The sequence below is a fragment of the Dipodomys spectabilis genome, unplaced genomic scaffold (assembly GCF_019054845.1).
Source record: "Dipodomys spectabilis isolate Male_0828 unplaced genomic scaffold, ASM1905484v1 ptg000188l, whole genome shotgun sequence".
Taxonomy (NCBI): Eukaryota; Metazoa; Chordata; class Mammalia; order Rodentia; family Heteromyidae; genus Dipodomys; species Dipodomys spectabilis.
In genome coordinates this window covers 3,525,496-3,545,772 of record NW_024870865.1, presented here as the reverse complement: position 1 = coordinate 3,545,772, position 20,277 = coordinate 3,525,496, and the positions used below count along the sequence as shown (strand labels likewise).

The following is a 20,277-nucleotide window of genomic DNA, read 5'->3' as shown; positions in this document are numbered from 1 at the left end:
GGTCTGTCTGGTCTGTGCACTCCAGGTGTACAGGTGGTCACAGGAGCATCTCCACCCCCCTCCTCCCGCTCTCCCTCCCTCCCTCCCTATTTCCTTTCTAGAGGCAGGTTCTTACTATGCAACTCAGGCTAACCTTGAACTCACAATCCTCCTGCCTCTGGCTCCTGAGTGCTGGGACTACAGGCATGCAGTCACTACATCCACTTCAGAGGAGCGTGTTTGAAGGCAGGACTCCTGTAAACACTTAGGTGTTACAAGCCTGGCATGAAACAGAAATGGTGCAGGGGTAAGGGGCGGGGAGAAGGGTCGTCCTTCTTGATCTTGTCTCTGGGTTCCAACTCAAGTTCAAGGGTCCTGGCCACCTGGTTCATAAGCCACCTTAACTTCAGAGAAACTTCTGCGATTTCCACATACAGCCTAGTTCCTAAGGAAGTGGACCAATTCTAACTCAAGGAGTCAGATTATAATCAGCCAGACCTAAAGGATTGAGAACAACTTCTTACATCATTTGCTGCAGGTCAAGACTTTAGCTAAATTGCTGATCACAAAGAGAAGTGCAACACTGACAGTACCAGTGCCTCGGCCTGGGTCAGCCCCAGCTCGTATGCCTCTGAGCGACCCTAGTCTGAAAGTCACAGCTCCAAGCACTGCTGGTCCCCTTGGGCCTGACCTCACTGAAGCCGATGGGAGCTTAGGGAGGGGCGGGTCCATGACAGACAACTCCTTCTGGGCCAGGCCTGCCACTGGCTGCCGAGGGGGAACTGCTGTCTGTTGTCCTGTACATTCATTGGGTCTCCTCTGCGTCCTGTGGCTCTGGAGAAAGCAGCACTGTTCCTGACTGAGCTGCTAAGCTGCAGCTTGGGTCTGGCCCCACAGGGGGCGATGCACACCTAGGAACCAGGCTGAGGGACAGAGGTGCAGGGCAGGCAGCATTAGAAGCGGTGGCCAGGAGGGGAGAAGCCCTGTGGGGTTTTAAGTAGCCCCTAAGGATGGTGTACCACTACAATTTCTGGCTAGGAGTCGGTTCTCACATTCTAGCAGATTCTATCAAGAGAAAAGAAATCCCTATTATTTATGTATTTATTTATTTACTGTGCTGGTACTGGGGCTGGAACTCAAGGGCCTCAAACTCTCACTCAGCTTTTCTGCTCAAGGCTGGCATTCTACCACTTGAGCTGCGCTTCCACTTCTGGCTTTTTGCTAGTTAACTGGTGATGAAAGTCTCTAGAATTTGCCTGGGCTGGCTTTGAACTGCGATCCTCAGATCTTGGCCTCCTGAGTAGATAGGATGACAGGTGTGAGCCACCAGCACCCTATTAACTAATTGTACCCCAGAGCAGAGTGCCCTTCTCAGTTGCCTCCAGGGTGGGTTTTCCTTCCCCAGGCCCTGCTTGCGGTCAGCGGGCAAGGCAGATCTGACACTATCCTCCAGGGTGTCAATAAGGGAATGGAGAGATGAAGGACCGAAGTGTCCTTCAGGCAGAAAGCTGAATGCTACACGGGCTGCTAATGAGGGGACATTCTCTTGCCAGCAGCCATCAGGAGACCAGCGCTGAGAACAGCTAGGTGCACTCATATTAATGGCACCTGACACCAATTACTGCCATTTCCTATGTGACCAAGATAACAGGACTGCATGGCACCTAGCTACCAGGGTTCTTTGGGTATAAGAGGCCAGCCCAGGCTGCCCTTTGAAGAAGTTTAGGACAGTGAAATGTAGCGGAACTTGCTCCATTCTGTTCTAAAGTGACCTGACAACACCCTCTAGTGGAAACTATAAATAAAACAAGGACCAAAGCAGCCAGTTACCCTTTGGACATCCCCGGTGCTTACGCGATTCCCAGAACATGGAAAAACAGATCAAACAGAATGCAATCCTAACACAAAGGGCGGAGCTTACAGTCCCCGTTATTAGGACCACGCTGCCAGTTGTCTTTCTCTCTGACTTCAGTATGGCGTAAGAAAGGGTGTATGTGTGGAGCTGCTGGTGCCCTCAGAGTCTGGGCAGACTGCCGGCTGGCGCCAGGATGATGCCAAAGACGTAGAAGAGCCCCAGCAGGAGGTTGAGCTTGGCCGTCCTCTGGGGCAGCTTGTTGAAGGCCTGGCTGCGGAACTGCCTCTCGAGGGAGAAGGCCACAGGCATGGTGAGCAGGGGCAGCGCCAGGCTGATGCTATAGTGCGTGGCCAGGATGCTGAAGCTCAGGTAGGGCAGGAAGAGCAGCATGGTGTAGAGCACGTATGAGAAGGTGGGGCCGATGAGGATGGCCAGCGTGACGATGCCCGCCTCCCGGTCGGACTCCATGTCCCGGGTGTTGTTGGAGTGGAGAATGGCCTCGGTGCTGAGGGCCAGGGGGATGGCGTAGAGCAGAGGGAAGACCGCCAGCGAGCCCACCTGGATGGCATAGGCGAACATCACAGCCAGCGGGCCGAATGTAATTAGGATCACCAGGTCGCCCAGGGCCACGTACTTGAATCCAATTCCTGTGGCCAGAAGAGCCAGAGAGAGGTGGTGTGAGAGCTAGGGCTGGATGCTGAGGGGGCTGAGCAGCAGGAGGGGGTGGTGGGGGTGGTCCTCAGCTGGCCGGAGTGCCAGCTTTTAGCTGGGAGGAGAAGGGCTCATTTGGGATCTCTACAGCAAAATCTGATTTCATCTCCAACTACTACCCCAGGTTCAGAGAGAATGCTCAGTTTTCAGAAGCCTCCAGCCCTGACCACGCTGCAGGGCTCAGCCTTAGAGTCAGAAAGCAATTGAGTCTTACTGTTGTAAAAGGTAAGTCTGCAAGGGACCCCAAAACCCAGGAGCCAAGACCAGGATTCAGCCAAGCTCACCTAGAGCGTAGCAGCACCTTGGTCCTATATTTTATTTATTTTTTGCCAGTCCTGGGGCTTGAACTCAGGGCCTGGGTGCTGTCCCTGAGCTTCTTCTACTTGAGGCTAGCCTAGCACTCTACCACTTGAGCCACAGTGCCACTTCTGACCTTTTTCTGAGTAATTTATTGGAGATGAGAGTCTCGAGGACTTTTTTTGCTTGGTCTGGCTTCCAACTGCAATCCTCAGATCTCAGGCTCCTGAACAGCTAGGATTACAAGCGTGAGCCAAGGTGCTCCTTGGTCTTTTAGAATGCAGCATCCCCAGAAGATACCAGCAAGCTACTTACTGCTATTATTATTACTATTACTACTACTATTATTATTGTTGCAGTACAGAGCTTGAAAACTCTGAGCTCATAGCTACTAGGCAAGTACTCTACCACTTGAGCCATGCCCCTTTTTGTTTTAGTTATTTTTCAGACAGGGTTTTGCTTTTGCCCATGTCTGGCCTAGAACTTAGAGCCACCTAACTCTGCCTCCCAAGTACTGGGATTTCAGATGTGTACCACCATGCCCAGTGTGTTTGTTGTGATGGGATCTTCTAATTTTGGCTCTGGGTGGCCTCCAAGGGTGATCCTCCTGGTCTCTGGGATTACAGATGTGAGACACTACACACACATACCCTTTCCTAACAAACTAATGCTGCACCCCAAGACATGTGTTGATAAATAACTTGGTTGTCTGAGGACCCCCAAGTTCCCTCAAACAGAACAGTTTACTAACTCAACACCAGCCCTGAATGAGTAGATCTGGCCACCAGCTGTCCACTCTTCTTGTTTATTCTCCCAGATTCTCAAACTGACATCAGAATTCTGGCTGGGAAAAAAATGTACCAGTTCCATAGCCTCAACCTGAATCAGCAGCAGGAATTTGAGGAGCTTGAGCAGGAACCTGTGGCCCACCTTAAGTAGGTCCTACTTAAAAATCAAGCACAAACTCACCTGATCTGACACTAGAAAAGGACAGAGCCGTTGGGGAAGCGTCAGATACAAGGCCTAGGGCTTGTGCGGTATTGTGCCACTGGATTTACACAGAGTTGCCCTTCAGGCATTCCTACTCCTCCCAGCCCATTTGCTGAATGGACCAGCGCAGTAAAATATTAGGTCAGTTCTCTACACAGCAGCCAGAATTCATCTGTAAGACATAAATCAAAAAGCTGGCAAGGTGGAATTGGAAGTGTGGCTCCAGGGTTGAGAGAGCCAGCCTAATAAACAGGTCCAAGTATAGGGAATCCCCAGCATCACTAAAAAGGAGAGGGCGAGAAAGGAAGGGGAGGGGAGAAAGAAAGGAAACAAAGACTAGATAGATAGGCAGATAGAGATAGATATGGGTTGAAGGCTGGATAGATAGATAGATATCTGATGCCTGTAATCCCAGCACTCAGGAAGTCCCAGCAGGAGGTTAGAGAGTTCCAGGCCAGCCTGGGCTACACAATGAAACTCTGTCTCAAAATCAAGTCAAATCAAATGCAAATGCTGGCAAGGCTGTGAAGCCCCTGGAACTCCCACCTTCAGAGGTGGGAGGGTAAGGAGGGGAACCATTCTGAAAGCTGGGAAGTGTCTGGGGAAACCAATCACCAAGGCGGCCACCACTCCATTTCCAGGCATTCCCCAAGAGACATGGGGACAAATACTCACAGAGAGACTAGAGTAGGACTGTTGGCCACCATCCCCAGGGCTTGAGCGGGGCACGTGAACAAACTGTGATACGTGAATCATGGATGAAGGGGTTACTGAGAGACACACAACACGCGGACTGTGCTGAGCCAGCGAGGCCAGGCAGAAGGGTTCACACTGCCAGAGACCAACAGTCCGCAAACACAGAGTTCTACACCTGGCAAAATGAACCTATGTGAAAGAGTAGGGTGCGGGTGTGCGGGGGTGTGTGTGTGAACATGCCTTTCATTCTAGACACTCAGTCTAGAGGGTGCAGTTTGGAGGGTGCAGTTCAAAGCCAGTTTGGACAGAAAAGCTTATGAGACGCTATCTCCACTGAACTAGCAAAATGCCAGACTGGGGGCAGCCCAAGTGGTAAAGCGCCAGCTGGAAGGAGTGGATTGAGAGCATGAGGTCATGCAAGAGTATTGGCACAGAAAACGAAAACCAGAAACCTAATCTAGGAGAAAGAAACCAGACCAATGACTGCCTCTGACAGGGTGTGCAGGGGGACAGAGCTGTGGTGTCTGCACGGGGCTGGGGGTCCATTACACAGCTATTTTGCATTAAGCAGCATTCACCAAGGATAAAGGGTAACAGTAAAGACCTATGCATTTTACTGTATGTCCTTTGTGCATCAGTAAAGTGAATGCTTTTAAAAAGGTTAAATCAGAGTACATCAGTGTTCTACATCTCAGTGTCTTCTTGTTCATTTAATGAGATATTTTTCAATAACCAGTATATGCCAGGCACTGGACTGGGTACCAGGGGTTCAGGCAAAACAGCAGACGGTAGGGAGTGACAAGCCCCAAGGCTAAGATAAATAGCCAAGCAAATGCTTTACAGGGCATGTTAGAAGGAGCCTGTGTTATGCAGAAGAACAACGCAGTGACTGTGACCAGGAAGGTACAGGAGGTGAAAGGAGGGTGTGTGGTTGTTTTGTTTTGTTTTTGTTGAGACAGGTCTTTCTATCTAGTTCTGCTAGCCTCAAACTCAAGATCTTCCTGTCCCATCTTCCAAGTACTGGGATTACAGGCATGCGCTGTCATGGCCAGCTAGGTATGTAACATTAAGGTAGAAATAAGACTTCACTAAGCTGATGTGGTGAAGGTTAGAAAGTATATCACCTGGATAGCTGAGGGAACAGCATTCCAACATAGGAAATAGCACCTGCAAAGGACCTGAGGCAGGTGTGTGCAGGTCCTGAGAATTGTGTGACCAGCTCAGGGTGAGCAGGTGGGAAGGAAGCGGGCAGGGCAGGTGAGAGCTGGGGAAGGGCTGAGGGTGTTCAGGGGCTTGCGGGAGGGGGGTGGTTAATGCAAAGACCTGTGATTTACTCTGTACAAGATGGGAGCTGCAGTGGACTGAGAGCTGCCTTAGTGAAAACAGCACAGAAGGACCAGGCAGATGCTTGGATAATCCAGGCAGTGAGGAAATGTTGGAGGTGGGCCATGGTCGAGGGTGGCTGGATCCCAAATGCACTGGAATGAAAACAGGGCTTGCTGCTGATAAGCTGGATGGAGAAGAACCAGGAGGCGAGGGGGCCCAGGGTTTTAGGCCTAAAGAAATAGAAGGATGAAGTTGCCACTGAATGAGGTGAGGGTGTAGCTCAGTGGTAGAACACTTGCCTAGCATGTGTGAGGCCCTGGGTTTAAACCCCAACACTGCCAAAAAAGAAAAAACAAACCCCAAAACCAAAAACAAAATAATTCCATTTAGTAAAATGAGAAAGACTGAGTAGAGCAGGTATCTTTGGGGAGATCAGGAATTTGATTTTGGACATATTAAACCAAATTTGAGATGTCTCTGACACCTGTAGAAGTTACTGAGAAGTAAGATGCCAGATAGGGAGTGTGCAGCTCAGTATGTGCAAGGATCTTCACCCCATGTTTAATCCCTGGCATCTTATTGATCTACTCTACACCCCTTTATCTATTCCCAGTATACATTAGCTTGCAGAAAAAAAGTTGGCTAGAAATCTGGGTTTGAGAGTTACCAGCTTAATGATGGTATCCGATGACAAGAGATGGGCCAAAACCACCCCAAATCACTGAATCAGTAAATGAAGAAAGGTGAAAAAGGCCTGGACTGAGCCCTGGAGACCAGAGAGTGAGGAGAGGAGGAGGCAGTGGAGAAGGAAGAGCCCTCTAAGATCAAGGCAAGGATTTTGTTATAGTTATAGAAGGCTGACAAATATAGAGGGTCTCTACCCTGCATCACCATTATCTTATCTCTTCTATTCCAGTACTCAACTGATATCTTTCTTTTTTCTTTTTTTGTTGCTGGTGGGGCTTGAACTCTGGGCCTCGGTACTCTCTCAGCTCTTCAGCTCAAGGCTAGCACTTTACCACTTGAGCCACAGTGCCAATTCTGGGTTTTCTGAGTGGTTTACTGGAGATAAGAGTCTCATGGACTTTCATGCCCATCTGGCTTTGAACTGTGATCCTCAGATCTCAACCTCCTGAGTAGCTAGGATTACAGGCATAAGCCATCAAAGCCCCTCTCTTTCTTTCTTTTTTTTTTTTGAAGAGAGTCTATATAAACCAATCTGTCCTCAAAAGAACAATCATGCCTCAGTCTCCCTAGTACTGGAATTACAAGCTGGAATTACCATGCTCAGCCTCTATAAAGTGTGTGTGTGCGCGAGTGCGCGAGTGCGCGAGTGTGTGTGTGTGTGTGTGTGTGTGTGTGTGTGTGTGTGTGTGTGTGTGTGTGTGTGTGTGTGTGTGTGTGTGTGTGTGGCGCGCGCATGCGCCATCCTGGGCACTGTCCCTGAGCTCAAAGCTAGCACTCTTACCACTTAAGCCACATCTACAATTTTGACTTTTTGGTGCTTAACTGGAGAAAAAGTCTTACAGATTTTCTTGTCGGTCATGGGGCTTGAACTCTGGCCTGGGTGCTGTTTCTGGGCTCTTCAGCTCAAGGCGAGCACTTTACCACTTAAGCCACATCTGCAATTTTGACTTTTTGGTGCTTAACTGGAGAAAAAGTCTTACAGATTTTCTTTTCTTTTTGTCAGTCGTGGGGCTTGAACTCTGGGCCTGGGTGCTGTCTCTGGGCTCTTCAGCTCAAGGCGAGCACTCTACCACTTGAGCCACAATGCCACTTCCAGTTTTCTGGTGATTAACTGTAGATAAGAGTCCTATGGGGCTGGGAAGGTGGCTCAGTGGTAGAGCGCTTGCTTTGCACGCATGAGGCCCTGGGTTCGATTCCTCAGCACCACATAAGTAAAAAGAAAAAAGCCGGAAGTGGTGCTGTGGCTCAAGTGGTAGAGCACTAGCCTTGAGCTGAAGAGCTGAGGGACAGTGCACAGGCCCAGAGTTCAGGCCCCACTACCGGACCCAAAAAAAAAAAAAAGAGTCCTATGGACTTTCCTGCCTGGGCTGGCTTTGAACCATGATCCTCAGATCTCAGCCTCTTGAGTAGCTAGGATTACAGGCTTGAGCTGCCGGTGCCCAGCTGTCATACAGATTTTCTAAAGCAAGGTTGAGCTGGGTACTGGTGGCTCACACTTGTAATCCTAGCTACTTAGGAGGCTAAGATCTAAGGATCATGGTTCAAAGCCAGGTCAGGCAGAAAAGTCTAAGAGACTCTCATTTCCAGTAAACCAGAAAAAGACAGAAATGGAGGTGTGGCTGAAGTGATAGAGCATCAGTTTTGAGTAAAAAAGCCAGGGGAAAGCAAGAGGTCCTGAGTTCAAGAAGCTCCAGTAACTGCACATAAATAAACAAAAGTATGATCAACAGGGCTGGTGGCATGGCTCAGCTCCACAAGCTAAGCCAGTATGTTCCCAACTTAACTGATCTTAAAACACTCATGACCCACACATTATAGATTTCAGATAAAATGAACATGACTTAGGAAAGGACTTCTGACTTTGTCTACAATTCCTATGCAACGCATTTTCCAGTACAGAAAAGGGAGACACCCCTTGTCCCCCAGGACGGGAGACAGGGCCGATCCTTACCTCCTGTGTACAGAAAGGAGCCAGAGAGACCTCCGAAGTAGATGAGAGCCAGGTGCTCCAGTTTCAGAGAGGACAGGTAGTACAGGCAGGCGGCACAGACACAGCCAAGGGTGTAGAGGAAGACTCCAAACCGAACAACGTCCTGAGGCTCCAAGATACGATCCACCAAAGTCCTGTCATCACTCTTTTTGTGATCGATGCCCTTGGAAAAGTCATAGTAAGTGTTGACCAAATTGCCGGCCCCGTGCACAGCCAGAACAGCCACGGCGCAGCCCACGAGCAACCTGGGGTCCAGGACGCCCTGGGATCTGTACGCCAGGGCACTGCCCAGGGCCACCGGCGTGAGAGAGGCACTGAAGCTCCAGGGCCTCAGGGCCAGCACGTACGAGGCACACTTCTGCCTCCAGGAGCGCGGGGGAGGCCTGTCCTGCTCCGGCCCGCCGGGGCCCAGCGGCTCCCGCTCCCCGGCCTGGACGGTGTCTCCAGCTTGGATGTTGATCTTCGGTCCCGGGGCCGGCAAGGCAGCCATGAAGGATGCACGTGGCTGATGTCAACTCGGAAAGCGCGGCGCTCGCGGTGACCGCCGGGGCCGAAGGCGCGCGGGGCGGCCGGGCCTGACCTTCCCTTCCGGGCCCACCCCAGGGCAAGGCTGGGACGGCCCCAAGGTCACTCACACCCCCGCCCGGAGGCCCAGCGGAGCCACCACGTCCTCCGGGCACCCGCGCGCGGCCTGTCTCCAACCCCCAAGCCCCGACACGTCAACTCAAGGACCAGCCTTAGCGGCCGGCCGCCCGCGGGCCGCCGGGGCCGCCATCTTGTGCACCGGCCTCAAGGGGCCGGCCGGGAAACAGAGGCCCCGGCGCGGGTAGGGCCGGGGGAGCGCCGCCCGAGGGCGGGGCCGAGGCTGGGCGTGTCCCGAGGGCGGGGCCTGAAGGGCCGGAGGCCGGGACAGGCCTGCAGCCGAGTCCCAGCGCCTAAGCCCGCCCGAAGGCCCTTACCCCGCTCTGGATTCCAGGTACGAAGGACCTGGGCCTGGGCCTGTTTAGCATCCCGCCCCCCACGTACTCCCCACCCCGCCCCGGACAGATACACTGTGGTTTTGCGATTTAGAGGACCTTTCACTCACAGAAAAAGGATTTACTGAGGGGCGCAATGTAGTGTCAGACCTTTCTCTCCATTTGGCCAGCGAACAAGCCAGAAGTTGAGATGTGATTCAAGTAGTAAAGCGCTAACTTTGGGCATAAAAGCTGAGGTGGGTGCCCAGGCCTTGAGTTCAAGTCTCAGGATCTCTGTCTCTGTCTCTGTCTCTCTCTCACACACACACAGAGTCACACAAATTATGTGATTCTAGGGTTATTGCCGTTGTTTTATAACTTTTTATGTTTGTGTGTGCCTGTACTGCAGCTTGAACTCAGGTGTTTAATTGGAGGTAGGACTTGAAGACTTTCCTGCCTGGGTTGGCTTTGGACTGTGATGCTCAGATCTCAGCCTCCTGAGTAGCTAGGATTACAGGCGTGAGCCACCGCTGTCCGGCGTGCACAGTTGTTGTCATTTTTTAAAATAAAAAGCAAAAACGAATTGGGAGCCTTTTTCCTTCACAATGTATATTATCATCATTAGTGGTTACCTAAGTTTCCTTATTATGAAGGCATTGTATTTCATTCAGTGAGATTCTGCATATGAAATGTTTTAGGAATTATCAATGTTTATTACAACAGCGCTGTGATTAAAAGAATAAAGATGCAAATTAAAATTTTAGCTATTGGATTTTGTTTTTGTTTTTTATTGTTTTTTGCCAGTCCTGGGGCTTGAACTCAGGGCCTAGGCTCTGTCCCTGAGCGTCTTTTGCTCAAGGCTAGAGCTCTACCACTAGAGCCACAGCGCCACTTCCAGCCTTTTCTGTGTATGTGGTACTGAGGAATCGAACCCAGGGCCTCATGCATGCAAGGCAAGCACTCTACCACTGAGCCGCCTTCCCAGCTCCTGGAAAAAAAAATTATTTGCAACAAGTTCTTGGCAAAGGTTTCTCAAAAACGGCCTTGTGGGCTCAATCATTTTCGAAAATCGAGAACATTTAATAAAAAGATTTTCAAATGCATATGAAGTTTCACAAGAGAAAGCACAGGCCCCAAAGCACAGCTAGCCCCAAGATTTCACGTTTTCGGCAGCAGTCACAGGAGGTGACGGTGACTCACAGCCTCTTCACAGAATCCGGCCGGGCGAGGTCTCGAACCTTTACTCACCGCTCCTGGTTCCTCCCTGTGGAACCACGGAGCGGACCCGCCACAGCACCGACGCAGAAGGGGGAATCTTGTTAGCGAGGCACCGGATGTGTGCGTGGAAGTGACTGAAGTAAACTCACGCCCGATTGGTTCTTCCAAGCGGACCTAAACGTCTTTTCGCCTGCTACTGGCCGCCTGGTTTGTCTATTTGAACAGTCCCCGCCCCCTAGAGAAGCCGGGTCCCGAAGCTTCACTTCTCCTTCATTGTTATTGGTCTATGTTCCAGTCTATTTTATCTGTAAGACTTCTGATTGGTTGTCAGGACCAGGAGCCCGCCTTGCCTCCCTCCCTCCTAGTTTAGAGGACGGCCGGGAAGGCGGGTGGTGGGGCCGGGGGGGGGGGGGTCCTGAAGCGGCGGTACCGGTGCTCGCTCGGGGAGGCAGCTGAGGCCTCGGCCGAAGCCGTTCGGTGAGTCTGGGGCCTGGCCCCGCCCCTTCCGTGGCGGCGGGACGTCCAGACTCCCGGCCAGCCGGGCCTGCGGACGGGGGTGGGGGCGGGAAGCCGCCCGTCTGGAGCGTGGCGTCTCCTCAGCTCCGGCTCGGCGACCTGGGCGCAGCCTCGACCCGCACCCCGCGAGGCGGCCCCCCTCCGGCTCAGGACCCCCGGGGAGGCCCGCAGGCGCCGGGGGCCGCCGGCCTCGGAGGTCGGCTCGTCAGCTCGCGCACTGCCGAGCTGCCGGTGGCCCGTCGCCCCTTCCTCCCGGCCGCCTACGAGTGCGGGGCTTGCCTTGGGGAGCGGCAGCCTCGGGGACCCCGTGCCCCCTCCCTGAGGCCCGCCACCCAACGTGAACTTAAGTCCTTCCCAAGGAAGCCTGTGAGGACTTACCGTGAGTCCAGCCTCGAGGAGGAGACGCACGCACGCACGCGCGCACACACGCGCGGATTTAAGAATTGTGAGAAACTGGCAGCATTGCCATGCTGAAGATCGGTATATGCTGCTCTCCTGGCAGCGTGTGCCACTTTATATTGTTGCTGCGTGCTTATTTGTGTTTCGCACCGCAGTGCTCAATGAGGAACGGATTAGTACGTCCTGGAGTAGTGACTGATCTCAGGAAGTACTTAGTTTCATTCAGTTCACATTTGAAGTCACTCTTGGTTTCCGTGGGGGTGGTGGTGGAACTTTTCCCCCAACTCCCACCCCAAACTGAAACCTGTGGCAGCTCAGATCCTTTGTATAAAATGGCATGTATTTTCATATAGGCTATTCAGTTCTTTTGCTTCCTTTAAAGCATCTCAAGATTTGAATTTATATTGCTAACTACTATGTAAATGCTGTAAACTATTGTTATATTGTTTAGCAAATAAAAATAAGGAAAAAAAAGTTATGTATAGTTAGTAATGGGGGGCTGTCCCTCCCCCCCATAGTTTCTCTCTGAGATTGATTGAATCCACAGGCCTGGGTTGGCCCCATTTATACACAAGCCTACTACCATATCCTCAGATTCTTTTTGTTTTGTTTTGTTTTTTTTGTTTTGTTGGTCATGTAGCTTGAACTCTGGGACTAGGCTTTGTCCCTGAGCTCTTCAGCTCAAGGCTAGCGCTCTACCACTGGAGCCACAGCACCACTTCCTGTTTTCTGTTAGTTGATTGGAGATAAGAGTCTCATGAACTCTCCTGCCTAGGCTGGCTTTGAACCACCATCCTCAGATCTCAGCCTCCTGAATAGCTAGGATTACAGGCATGAACCACCAGCGCCTAGCCTGTATCCTCAAATTCTATAGAATTGTTCTGGGCAGCACAATAAAGAGCAGCCACAGCTCTATAAAGCATGTGTAGTGAGACCAGTCCAACTTGATATTTCTTTCCTATTTATTTATTGGTTGGTTATGGGACTTGAACTCAGGGCCTGGGGGCTGTCCCTGAGTTCTTTTGCTCAAAGCTCGCACTGTACCATTTGATGAGCCACAGTGCCACTTCCAGTTCTTGAGTGGTTAATTGGGGAAAAGAGTTTTACTGGGACTTTACTGCTTGTGCTGGCTTTGAACTGCGATCCTCAGATCTCAGCCTCCTGAGTTCAGCCCACCCCCCAAAGAAAGATAAAAGATAAAGAAATGTTTGCTAGAAGTCGGGAGCCAGTGGCTCACGCCAGTAGCTACTCAGGAGGCTGAGATCTGAAGTTCATGGTTCAAAGCCAGCTCAGGCAGGAAAGGTTTTGAAACCACTAGAAAACCGGAAGTGGCATTGTGGCTCATGCGGTAGAGCTCTTGCCTTGATTTGAAGAGTGCAGGGACAGTGCCCAAGCCCAGAGTTCAAGCCCCACAACTGACAAAAACAAAAATAAGAAATGTTTGCTAGATTTTTGGAAGCTTTACTTAAAAAAGAGTCAGTCGCTGATGACTACACCTGTAATCCTAGCTACTCAGAAGGCTGAGAACTGAGGATCCTGGTTCAAAGCCAGCAAACACAGGAAAGTATGAGGCTCCCCCCTTTTTTCCAGTCCTAGGGCTTGAACGCAGGGCCTGAGTACTGCCCCTGAGCCTCTCTGTGCTCAAAGCTAGCACTCTACTACTTGAACCACAGCTCCACTTCTGGCTTTTTCTGTTTATGTGGTACTGAGGAATGGAACCCAGGGCTTCATACATGCTAGGCAAACACTTATCACTAAGCCACTAGGCAAACACTTATCACTAAGCCACATTCCCAGCCCTACGTGATTCTTAGCTCCATTTAACCACCAGAAAACCGGAAGTAGCTCTGTAGCTCAAAGTGGTAGAGCACTAACCTTGAGCAAAAAAGCTCAGGGGCAGCTCCAGGCCATGAGTTCAAGCCCCAGGACCATCATATTCAGTGCTACTGTAGAATTGTAATAATTTTCTTCTTAGATCGTACTGAGGAAAGGGGCAATTCAAATCATTTTAAATTCTTTTCCCACCTCCCTACCCTGGCACTATGTCATATAATGGTAGTTACAGTAATAAGCACGAACAATTACTTTAAGAACTTGCCAGGTGCCCAGCACTGTTTTAAACATGATCTTTCTGTGTGTTGTTATTGCTTATTTGACATGTGTCTTGCTGTCAAGCCCAGATTGATTTCCTGCTCCTGGGCTCAGTCTTCTGGCTTTACACTTCTGAGGACCTGAGACAAGATGGGCACCTCTGCGCTCTTAATTTTTTTGAGACAATGTTTCATTCTTGTGATCCAGGGTGGCCTCATACTTCACAGTCTTTCTGTCTCCACCTCCTGAGTGCTAAGATTATAGAGGTGCGCCATCATGCCTGGCCTGGCATCTGTAAGCACTCTCTCTGATATGTGTTAACTTCACTGTTTTAATTTTTCACCTGAACCCATGAGTGGGATGCTGTGATCCTCCTGGTGTCCTGGGGACACTGAGGAATTTTAAGTGTGTTCTTCTGGATATATATAAAACTTTGGAACAACTCCACAGGCCTCTCTAGTACACGGCCTCTTTCCATGTCAGTCCTTATTAATGGGTTTGGCTTTCTGAGAGTTCCTTGAGAAGTTCTGACCTTTTCAGAATCCCCTGCCTGACATGAGCTGGTAGTCTGTATGCAGCCAGGGTTGTAAGATTTGTTGCCATTGCTCAGCTGGCATATTGAAGGAAACTTCTCTCCAATAAAATCTTAGGGCAAGATGCTTGGAACCGGACCTGCCGCCGCCACCGCCACCACCACTACATCTAGCAATGTGAGCGTTCTGCAGCAGTTTGCCAGTGGCCTGAAGAGCCGTAATGAGGAGACCAGGGCCAAGGCGGCCAAGGAGCTCCAACACTACGTCACCATGGAGCTTCGAGAGGTTGGGCTTCTGTGATTGGGGCCATCTTGGGGGGATGCTTGGGCTGTGTGTGCCATCTCTGGTGCAGATACCTTTTGACAGCTCTTGGGGAATTCTGTCTTGGGAAGACACCTAGCTTCACATCCACATGTTTCCCATTGGCGTGTACAAATATAGCAGTGAGCATAGATAGATTCAGCTGCCCTTTAAATTTGTTTCCCTGCTTCCCCCATTACTTACAGTTGGAATGGGATTAGAAAGTTGATAGCTTGGGGTTTTCTTTTTCTTTTTTTTTTTTTTTTTTGGTGCCAGTTCTGGGGCTTGAACTCAGGGCCTGGGCACTGTCCCCAATCTTCTTTTGCTCAAGACTAGTGCTATACCACTTGAGCCACAGCGCCACTTCTGGCTTTTTTCTGTGTATGTGGTACTGAGGAATGGAACCCAGGGCTTCATGCATGCTAGGCAAGCACTCTACCACTGAGCCACCTTCCCAGCCCAGCTTGGGGTTTTCTAAATAGAGACTAGACTTGAAGTCAGAGACGGTGGCCTATTCATCCTTGTACCCTGAGAACTAGGAGGAATGCAGGACAGGATACATGGCCTTGCTAGCTATGGAGACTCAGTAGTGTTAAATAAGCAGATGGATCATGAGTTAAATTGCTCTACGCTTCCAGAGTAAGGAAATGGACAGTTGCTCTGTCTTCTGTGGTTTGAATTACATCTTGGTTTCTAGACTTAAAGTGCCAGCCCTATCCATCCTCCCCCCACCCCACCATCAGGGAGATTCTAGAAGTTGTTCTGAGTGCATCTTCCTTTGCAGATGAGTCAAGAGGAGTCAACTCGCTTCTACGACCAGCTGAACCATCACATCTTTGAATTGGTTTCCAGCTCAGATGCCAACGAGAGGAAAGGTGGCATTTTAGCTATCGGTAAGGACAGCCTCTGTTAACAATACCAGCTAGAAAAATGGAGGCAGCTGCCTTTTGTGTTTGTATTGCCACGAGATATGTTAGAGACGCCGTTCATCTTTGTTTAAAGAACTTTAAGATAGGGCTGGGAAGGTGGCTCAGTGGTAGAGCGCTTGCCTGGCATGCATGAGCCCCTGGGTTCAATTCCCCAGCACCACATAAGCAAAAAGAAAAAAAGCCGGAAGTGGCGCTGTGGCTTAAGTGGTAGAGCGCTAGCCTTGAGCTGAAGAGCTGAGGGACAGTGCCCAGGCCCAGAGTTCAGGCCCCATGACTGGACCTAAAAAAAAAAAAAAAGAACTTTAAGATATAGGTATTCTAATAGAGTTACTGGGATAAAACAAAGCAGATATTTTTAGATGTGGAAACAGAGTCATGGAACCATCAAGTGACATTTTTGTTTAGGGAGTTTTTCAGACCTGAGACTAGAAGCTAGCTTTTTACTACCTCATGTTGCCTTCTGTAGGTTCTGATTTTGCAGTCAAGCAAGATCTGGCATAGGGAGCCTTACCAGAAGAAGTAGAATTGGGTATGGCTAATAAAAGGCAGATCATGGCCAGGCAACGGTGGCTCACACTTGTAATCCTAGCTACTCAGGAGGCTGAGATCTGAGGATTGTGGTTTGAAGCCAGCTCAAGCAGGAAAGTCTGTGAGATCTTTATTTCCAGTTAAATCACCGAAAAAGCCAGAAGTGGCTATGTGGCCCAAGTGGTAGAATGCTAGTCTTGAGCAAAAGATGTTTAGGGACAGTGCTTAGGCCCAGAGTTCAAGCTTCTGGACTGGCAAAAAAAAAAAAAAAAAAAACCACAAAGAGGGACTTTTTTTTTAAATTTCTCAAGGGCTCATCATTAATCTTGTGAATTACTACTCAGTCCCTGTTTGTTTTTCCAGTTTTTCTTGGAAAAATAAATTACCTATGTGTTGCTTTATGTATGCAGTTCTGGCACCAATGTCAAATCTGGTTGTCTCCATCCTTGGCATGTAGAAATGTACTCAAAGTAAAAAGATGAATGTTGAGAAGTTTAAGTCTTTGTGCATTCCTGGCCAGCACAGGCAGCATCTTCACATTTTGCCTTCTTCTCTTCCAGCCAGCCTCATAGGAGTAGAAGGTGGGAATGCTACCCGAATTGGCCGATTTGCAAACTATCTTCGGAACCTCCTCCCCTCCAATGACCCGGTTGTCATGGAAATGGCATCCAAGGCCATTGGCCGCCTTGCTATGGCAGGGGACACTTTCACTGCTGAGTATGTGGAGTTTGAGGTGAAGCGAGCCCTGGAATGGTTGGGTGCTGACCGAAATGAGGGCCGGAGACATGCAGCCGTGAGTGCCTCCAGGGAGAAGCCCTGCGGGAGGGCAGGGAGAGCCCCTTTGCTTCCGTCCAAGGCCTTCCTGAAAATGCTGGTTTGATTGGGCCATGATTCCTCCTTGTGCGAGAGGATCCAGGTGTAGATGGAGTAGAGATGGGACTCTGGTTCCTTTCCTCTCAGCTCCCTTAAAGAGGCAGTACCACAAGGAAAGAGCACAGACACGGGCACTGGTTTGAGTCATGGCTTTGTCACTAACTCTCTGAAGGCCTGGAGCCTTCACTTTCTTCCTCTGTGAGATGAAAATAAGACTATATTAAAAACACATTCCGTATGTATTTACTGAGTGTGTCATATGTCAAGCACAGTTGTAGGCTGTTGGTATAGGGGTATAGAAAGCATCAAACACTGGCTAGGAATGTGGCCTAGTGGTACAGTGCTTGTCTTGCATGCATGAAGCCCTGGGTTCGATTCCTCAATACCACATAAACAGAAAAAGCTGGAAGTGGCACTGTGACTCAAGTGGTAGAGTGCCAGCCTTGAGCAAAAGAAACTCAGGGACAGTGCCCCAAGACCTGAGTTCAAGCACCAGGACTGGAAAGAAAAACAAAGAAAGAGTTGTCCTTTCCAGAGCATCTGTTTAAACATGGCAGGCATTCGCTTGTAAACAGCCAAGGGTACTAGCATGGAGGTGTTGATCAGTTTCACTCAGCCTCTTCTGGCCCCAAAGAGTAAGACTCATGTTTTCCTTGGGTGTTGCTGCTATAGGAAGTCAGCAGACTGTTGTTCTCAGCTTGCCCTTCTCTCCCAGGTCCTGGTTCTCCGTGAGCTGGCCATCAGCGTCCCCACCTTCTTCTTCCAGCAAGTACAGCCCTTCTTTGACAACATTTTTGTGGCTGTATGGGACCCCAAGCAGGCCATCCGTGAGGGGGCGGTGGCTGCCCTTCGTGCCTGTCTGATTCTCACCACCCAGCGGGAGCCGAAGGAGATGCAGAAACCTCAGTGGTACAGGGTGAGGAGATGGTTCTGTTGAGGCCACTAGCACAGCCCGTTTGCCCAGACGGTCACCTGGCAGCAGCAGGCCCCTTGCCACAACGCCAAGATCACATTTATTCGGACTCCCAGCAGTCCTTTTATGCTCATTGCAAGTCAGTATTACCTTATTGCATTATATTGAAGCAAAGATCCACTGATAGCCACACCATTACATGGCAGTGTATTTCATTCTCAGCACCACAAAAAGAAATAAAAAGACATCTTATAGAGATGTTAAAATAGGGGAAAATGGGTACTAATTTGGTACTAATTTGGAAAGGGCCATTTCCCTCGTCTCTACTGTCATGAGTCCTGTGCTAGTGGCTGCTAACAAAGAAACCTTCTGATGAGGCATACATTATAAATGGAGCCCTAGCCTTAGGATTAGAAACTTAGGTTCTATCTTACCTTCGTTTGGAACCTGGGACATGTCACTTGATTTCCTTGGATCTGTTATTGCTGCTGTCATTTTGAGACAGGATCTTCTTGCTATATATCTCAGGCTGGCCTTAAACTTGGGATCCTCCTGCCTCATCTTCCCAAGTAACTGAGATTACAGATATGTGAGCCTGTTTTATTTAGCTACTAAATAGAGATGATAATAGTATTTGCTTCAAAGACTTACTGTGAGCATTGAAGCTCCATTAGAGAGCTGATAAGCTAGTATTGTTGATAATGTTTGCACAAGCCACCAACCAGCCCCCTAACACCTCAGTCCCTCTGGAGAGATGGGTTGGGCCTCTGTTCTGTCTAACTTGGGACACTAGGTAATCAAGCATTCTGTCTCCATAGCACACATTCGAAGAAGCAGAGAAAGGGTTTGATGAGACCTTGGCCAAAGAGAAGGGCATGAATCGAGATGATCGCATCCATGGGGCCTTGCTGATCCTCAACGAGCTGGTCCGAATCAGCAGCATGGAAGGAGAGGTGAGAGGCTGCAGCTGGGGAGACCAGGAAGTCCGGGCGGGACTGAGCAGGCAACACGAGTCCTTCCCCTCACGGAACTGACGGTTTACTATAGGGGAAGTAGACAACCAGGGAGTAAGAAAATTATTTCAGATAGTAAGCAGTCCCATGAAGAGAACAAAACCGGGTAAGGTAGCAGGGCAGAGGGAGTGATGGGTCCAGGAATGCCCTGCCTGAGGGGTGTAAAGGAGTCCCCTTGCAACTCAGGATTGAGGTGGGAGAGTTGGATGCATTGATGAGCCAGAAAGAAAGGAAGTGTACCTGATGCAGTATGAGCGAGGGAGAAGGAGGGAGATGGGGACAGAGAGAGAACAAGGGCGTAAGTGAATAGGCCTCATCATTCCCAGCAAACATTAGCTCCTATGTGTGCTGTAGGGGCAGACATTGGAGACTTGCACATCTGAGAATGATGTGGCATTATGCCTTTCTGATGGCCATGGCTGCTTGTGGGAACAAGGGAGTGGAGAGGCAGCCATGAAAGCAGGGAGTTAGCATGAGAAGATGGATTTACAAGTACAGGGAATTCACTAGGAAAATACTTGTGAGAAAGTGAGAGAGAGAGCTGAGCTCACAATGGGGATCTGACCCTGAATGCACACGAGAAGGAAGAACCATTGGAAGCCTCCTAGTCTCCATGCAAGACCGCTGTGGTCCCAAGCCAGAGTCAGCCTTAGCACAGGCCTACGTGCACTATGGGCAGGCCGGCCGCCATAGGTTGTGCCTCAGTGCAGGCCTGCCACTGTAGGTACTCTGTTCCGCTGTGGGCCTCACTACCTCCTGAGAAGTGTATCCTCATACACACCTGGTAATGACACAGCCAGGCCCTGGAGTTTAAGACTCCTTGTACCTGGAGATCCCATCCTCACAGCTGCCCTGGGAGCCTCAGCCAGCCCAGCGGTGCCTCGTACCAGCTGTGAGAGCTCAGATCCCAAGGAGGTGGGATTTGGAGTATTTGGGGTTGAGCTCCATCTGTGAGACTTCATGAGGATCTGTTGGTATGGGATTTCACCTCAGGGCTTCACCGCTGTTGTTGGGTAGTGCTGTGTCTAGATGTGGAGCAGCACGTGCAGCCGGAGGAGGCTTTGGGCTTTGAGGCCCCCCTTCCCATGTGCTCCATGACTCAGGCACATGACACCCCCTCCTGTCTCACTTTCCTCAGCTGCCTCACTGGACCATGGGAGGTTTCTAGATATGTGGGGAGTACCAAGCCCAGCACCAGACTCAGATACCCTGCAAATGGAAGCCAGTGGAGATTTCCCCTCCTAGCATGACACAGGGCTTTCTATGATAGCCCTAGGTCAGATTTCTATGAAATAGTTCTTGGGGGTGGCATCAGTGGGAGGAGGAGGGCTAAAAGAGGGCAAATGAGGATGAATATGGTACACATCATATATTTGCATCAATGAGAGTAGAATAGCTGGTGCCTATGGCTCACGCCTGTAATCCTAGCTACTCAGGAGGCTGAGTTCTGAGGATCACGGTTTGAAGCTAGCCGGGG

General features: G+C 50.1%; 2 protein-coding genes across 2 annotated transcripts in view; one reads left to right on the top strand and one right to left on the bottom strand.

The window, feature by feature from the left end:
- Positions 1–1,245: 1,245 nt before the first annotated feature.
- Ubiad1 (UbiA prenyltransferase domain containing 1) lies at positions 1,246–9,277 on the bottom strand. Its single transcript, XM_042695780.1, has 2 exons — positions 8,493–9,277; positions 1,246–2,481 (listed from the first exon to the last, which is right to left on the bottom strand). The coding sequence occupies exons 1-2, from the start codon at positions 9,019–9,021 to the stop codon at positions 1,994–1,996; spliced, it is 1,017 nt and encodes a 338-aa protein (XP_042551714.1). The 5' UTR covers positions 9,022–9,277; the 3' UTR covers positions 1,246–1,993.
- Positions 9,278–11,109: 1,832 nt separating this feature from the next.
- The window catches only part of Mtor (mechanistic target of rapamycin kinase), a 129,873-nt gene continuing 120,705 nt past the window's right edge, over positions 11,110–20,277 (top strand). Inside the window, exons 1-6 of the mRNA XM_042695777.1 lie at positions 11,110–11,182; positions 14,362–14,529; positions 15,329–15,437; positions 16,562–16,794; positions 17,590–17,790; positions 18,606–18,740. Of these exons, the coding sequence (XP_042551711.1) occupies positions 14,368–14,529; positions 15,329–15,437; positions 16,562–16,794; positions 17,590–17,790; positions 18,606–18,740 (840 nt within the window). The 5' untranslated portion in view covers positions 11,110–11,182; positions 14,362–14,367. The remainder of the gene's footprint in view (positions 11,183–14,361; positions 14,530–15,328; positions 15,438–16,561; positions 16,795–17,589; positions 17,791–18,605; positions 18,741–20,277) is intronic.

Bases quoted from the DNA above. Each gene is read 5' to 3' on its own strand.
- Ubiad1 (XM_042695780.1), bottom strand. From the start codon at position 9,021: ATGGCTGCCTTGCCGGCCCCGGGACCGAAGATCAACATCCAAGCTGGA. The intron at 2,482-8,492 runs GTAAGGATCGGC...TTCTGGCCACAG, and splicing joins CTCCTTTCTGTACACAGGAG to GAATTGGATTCAAGTACGTG.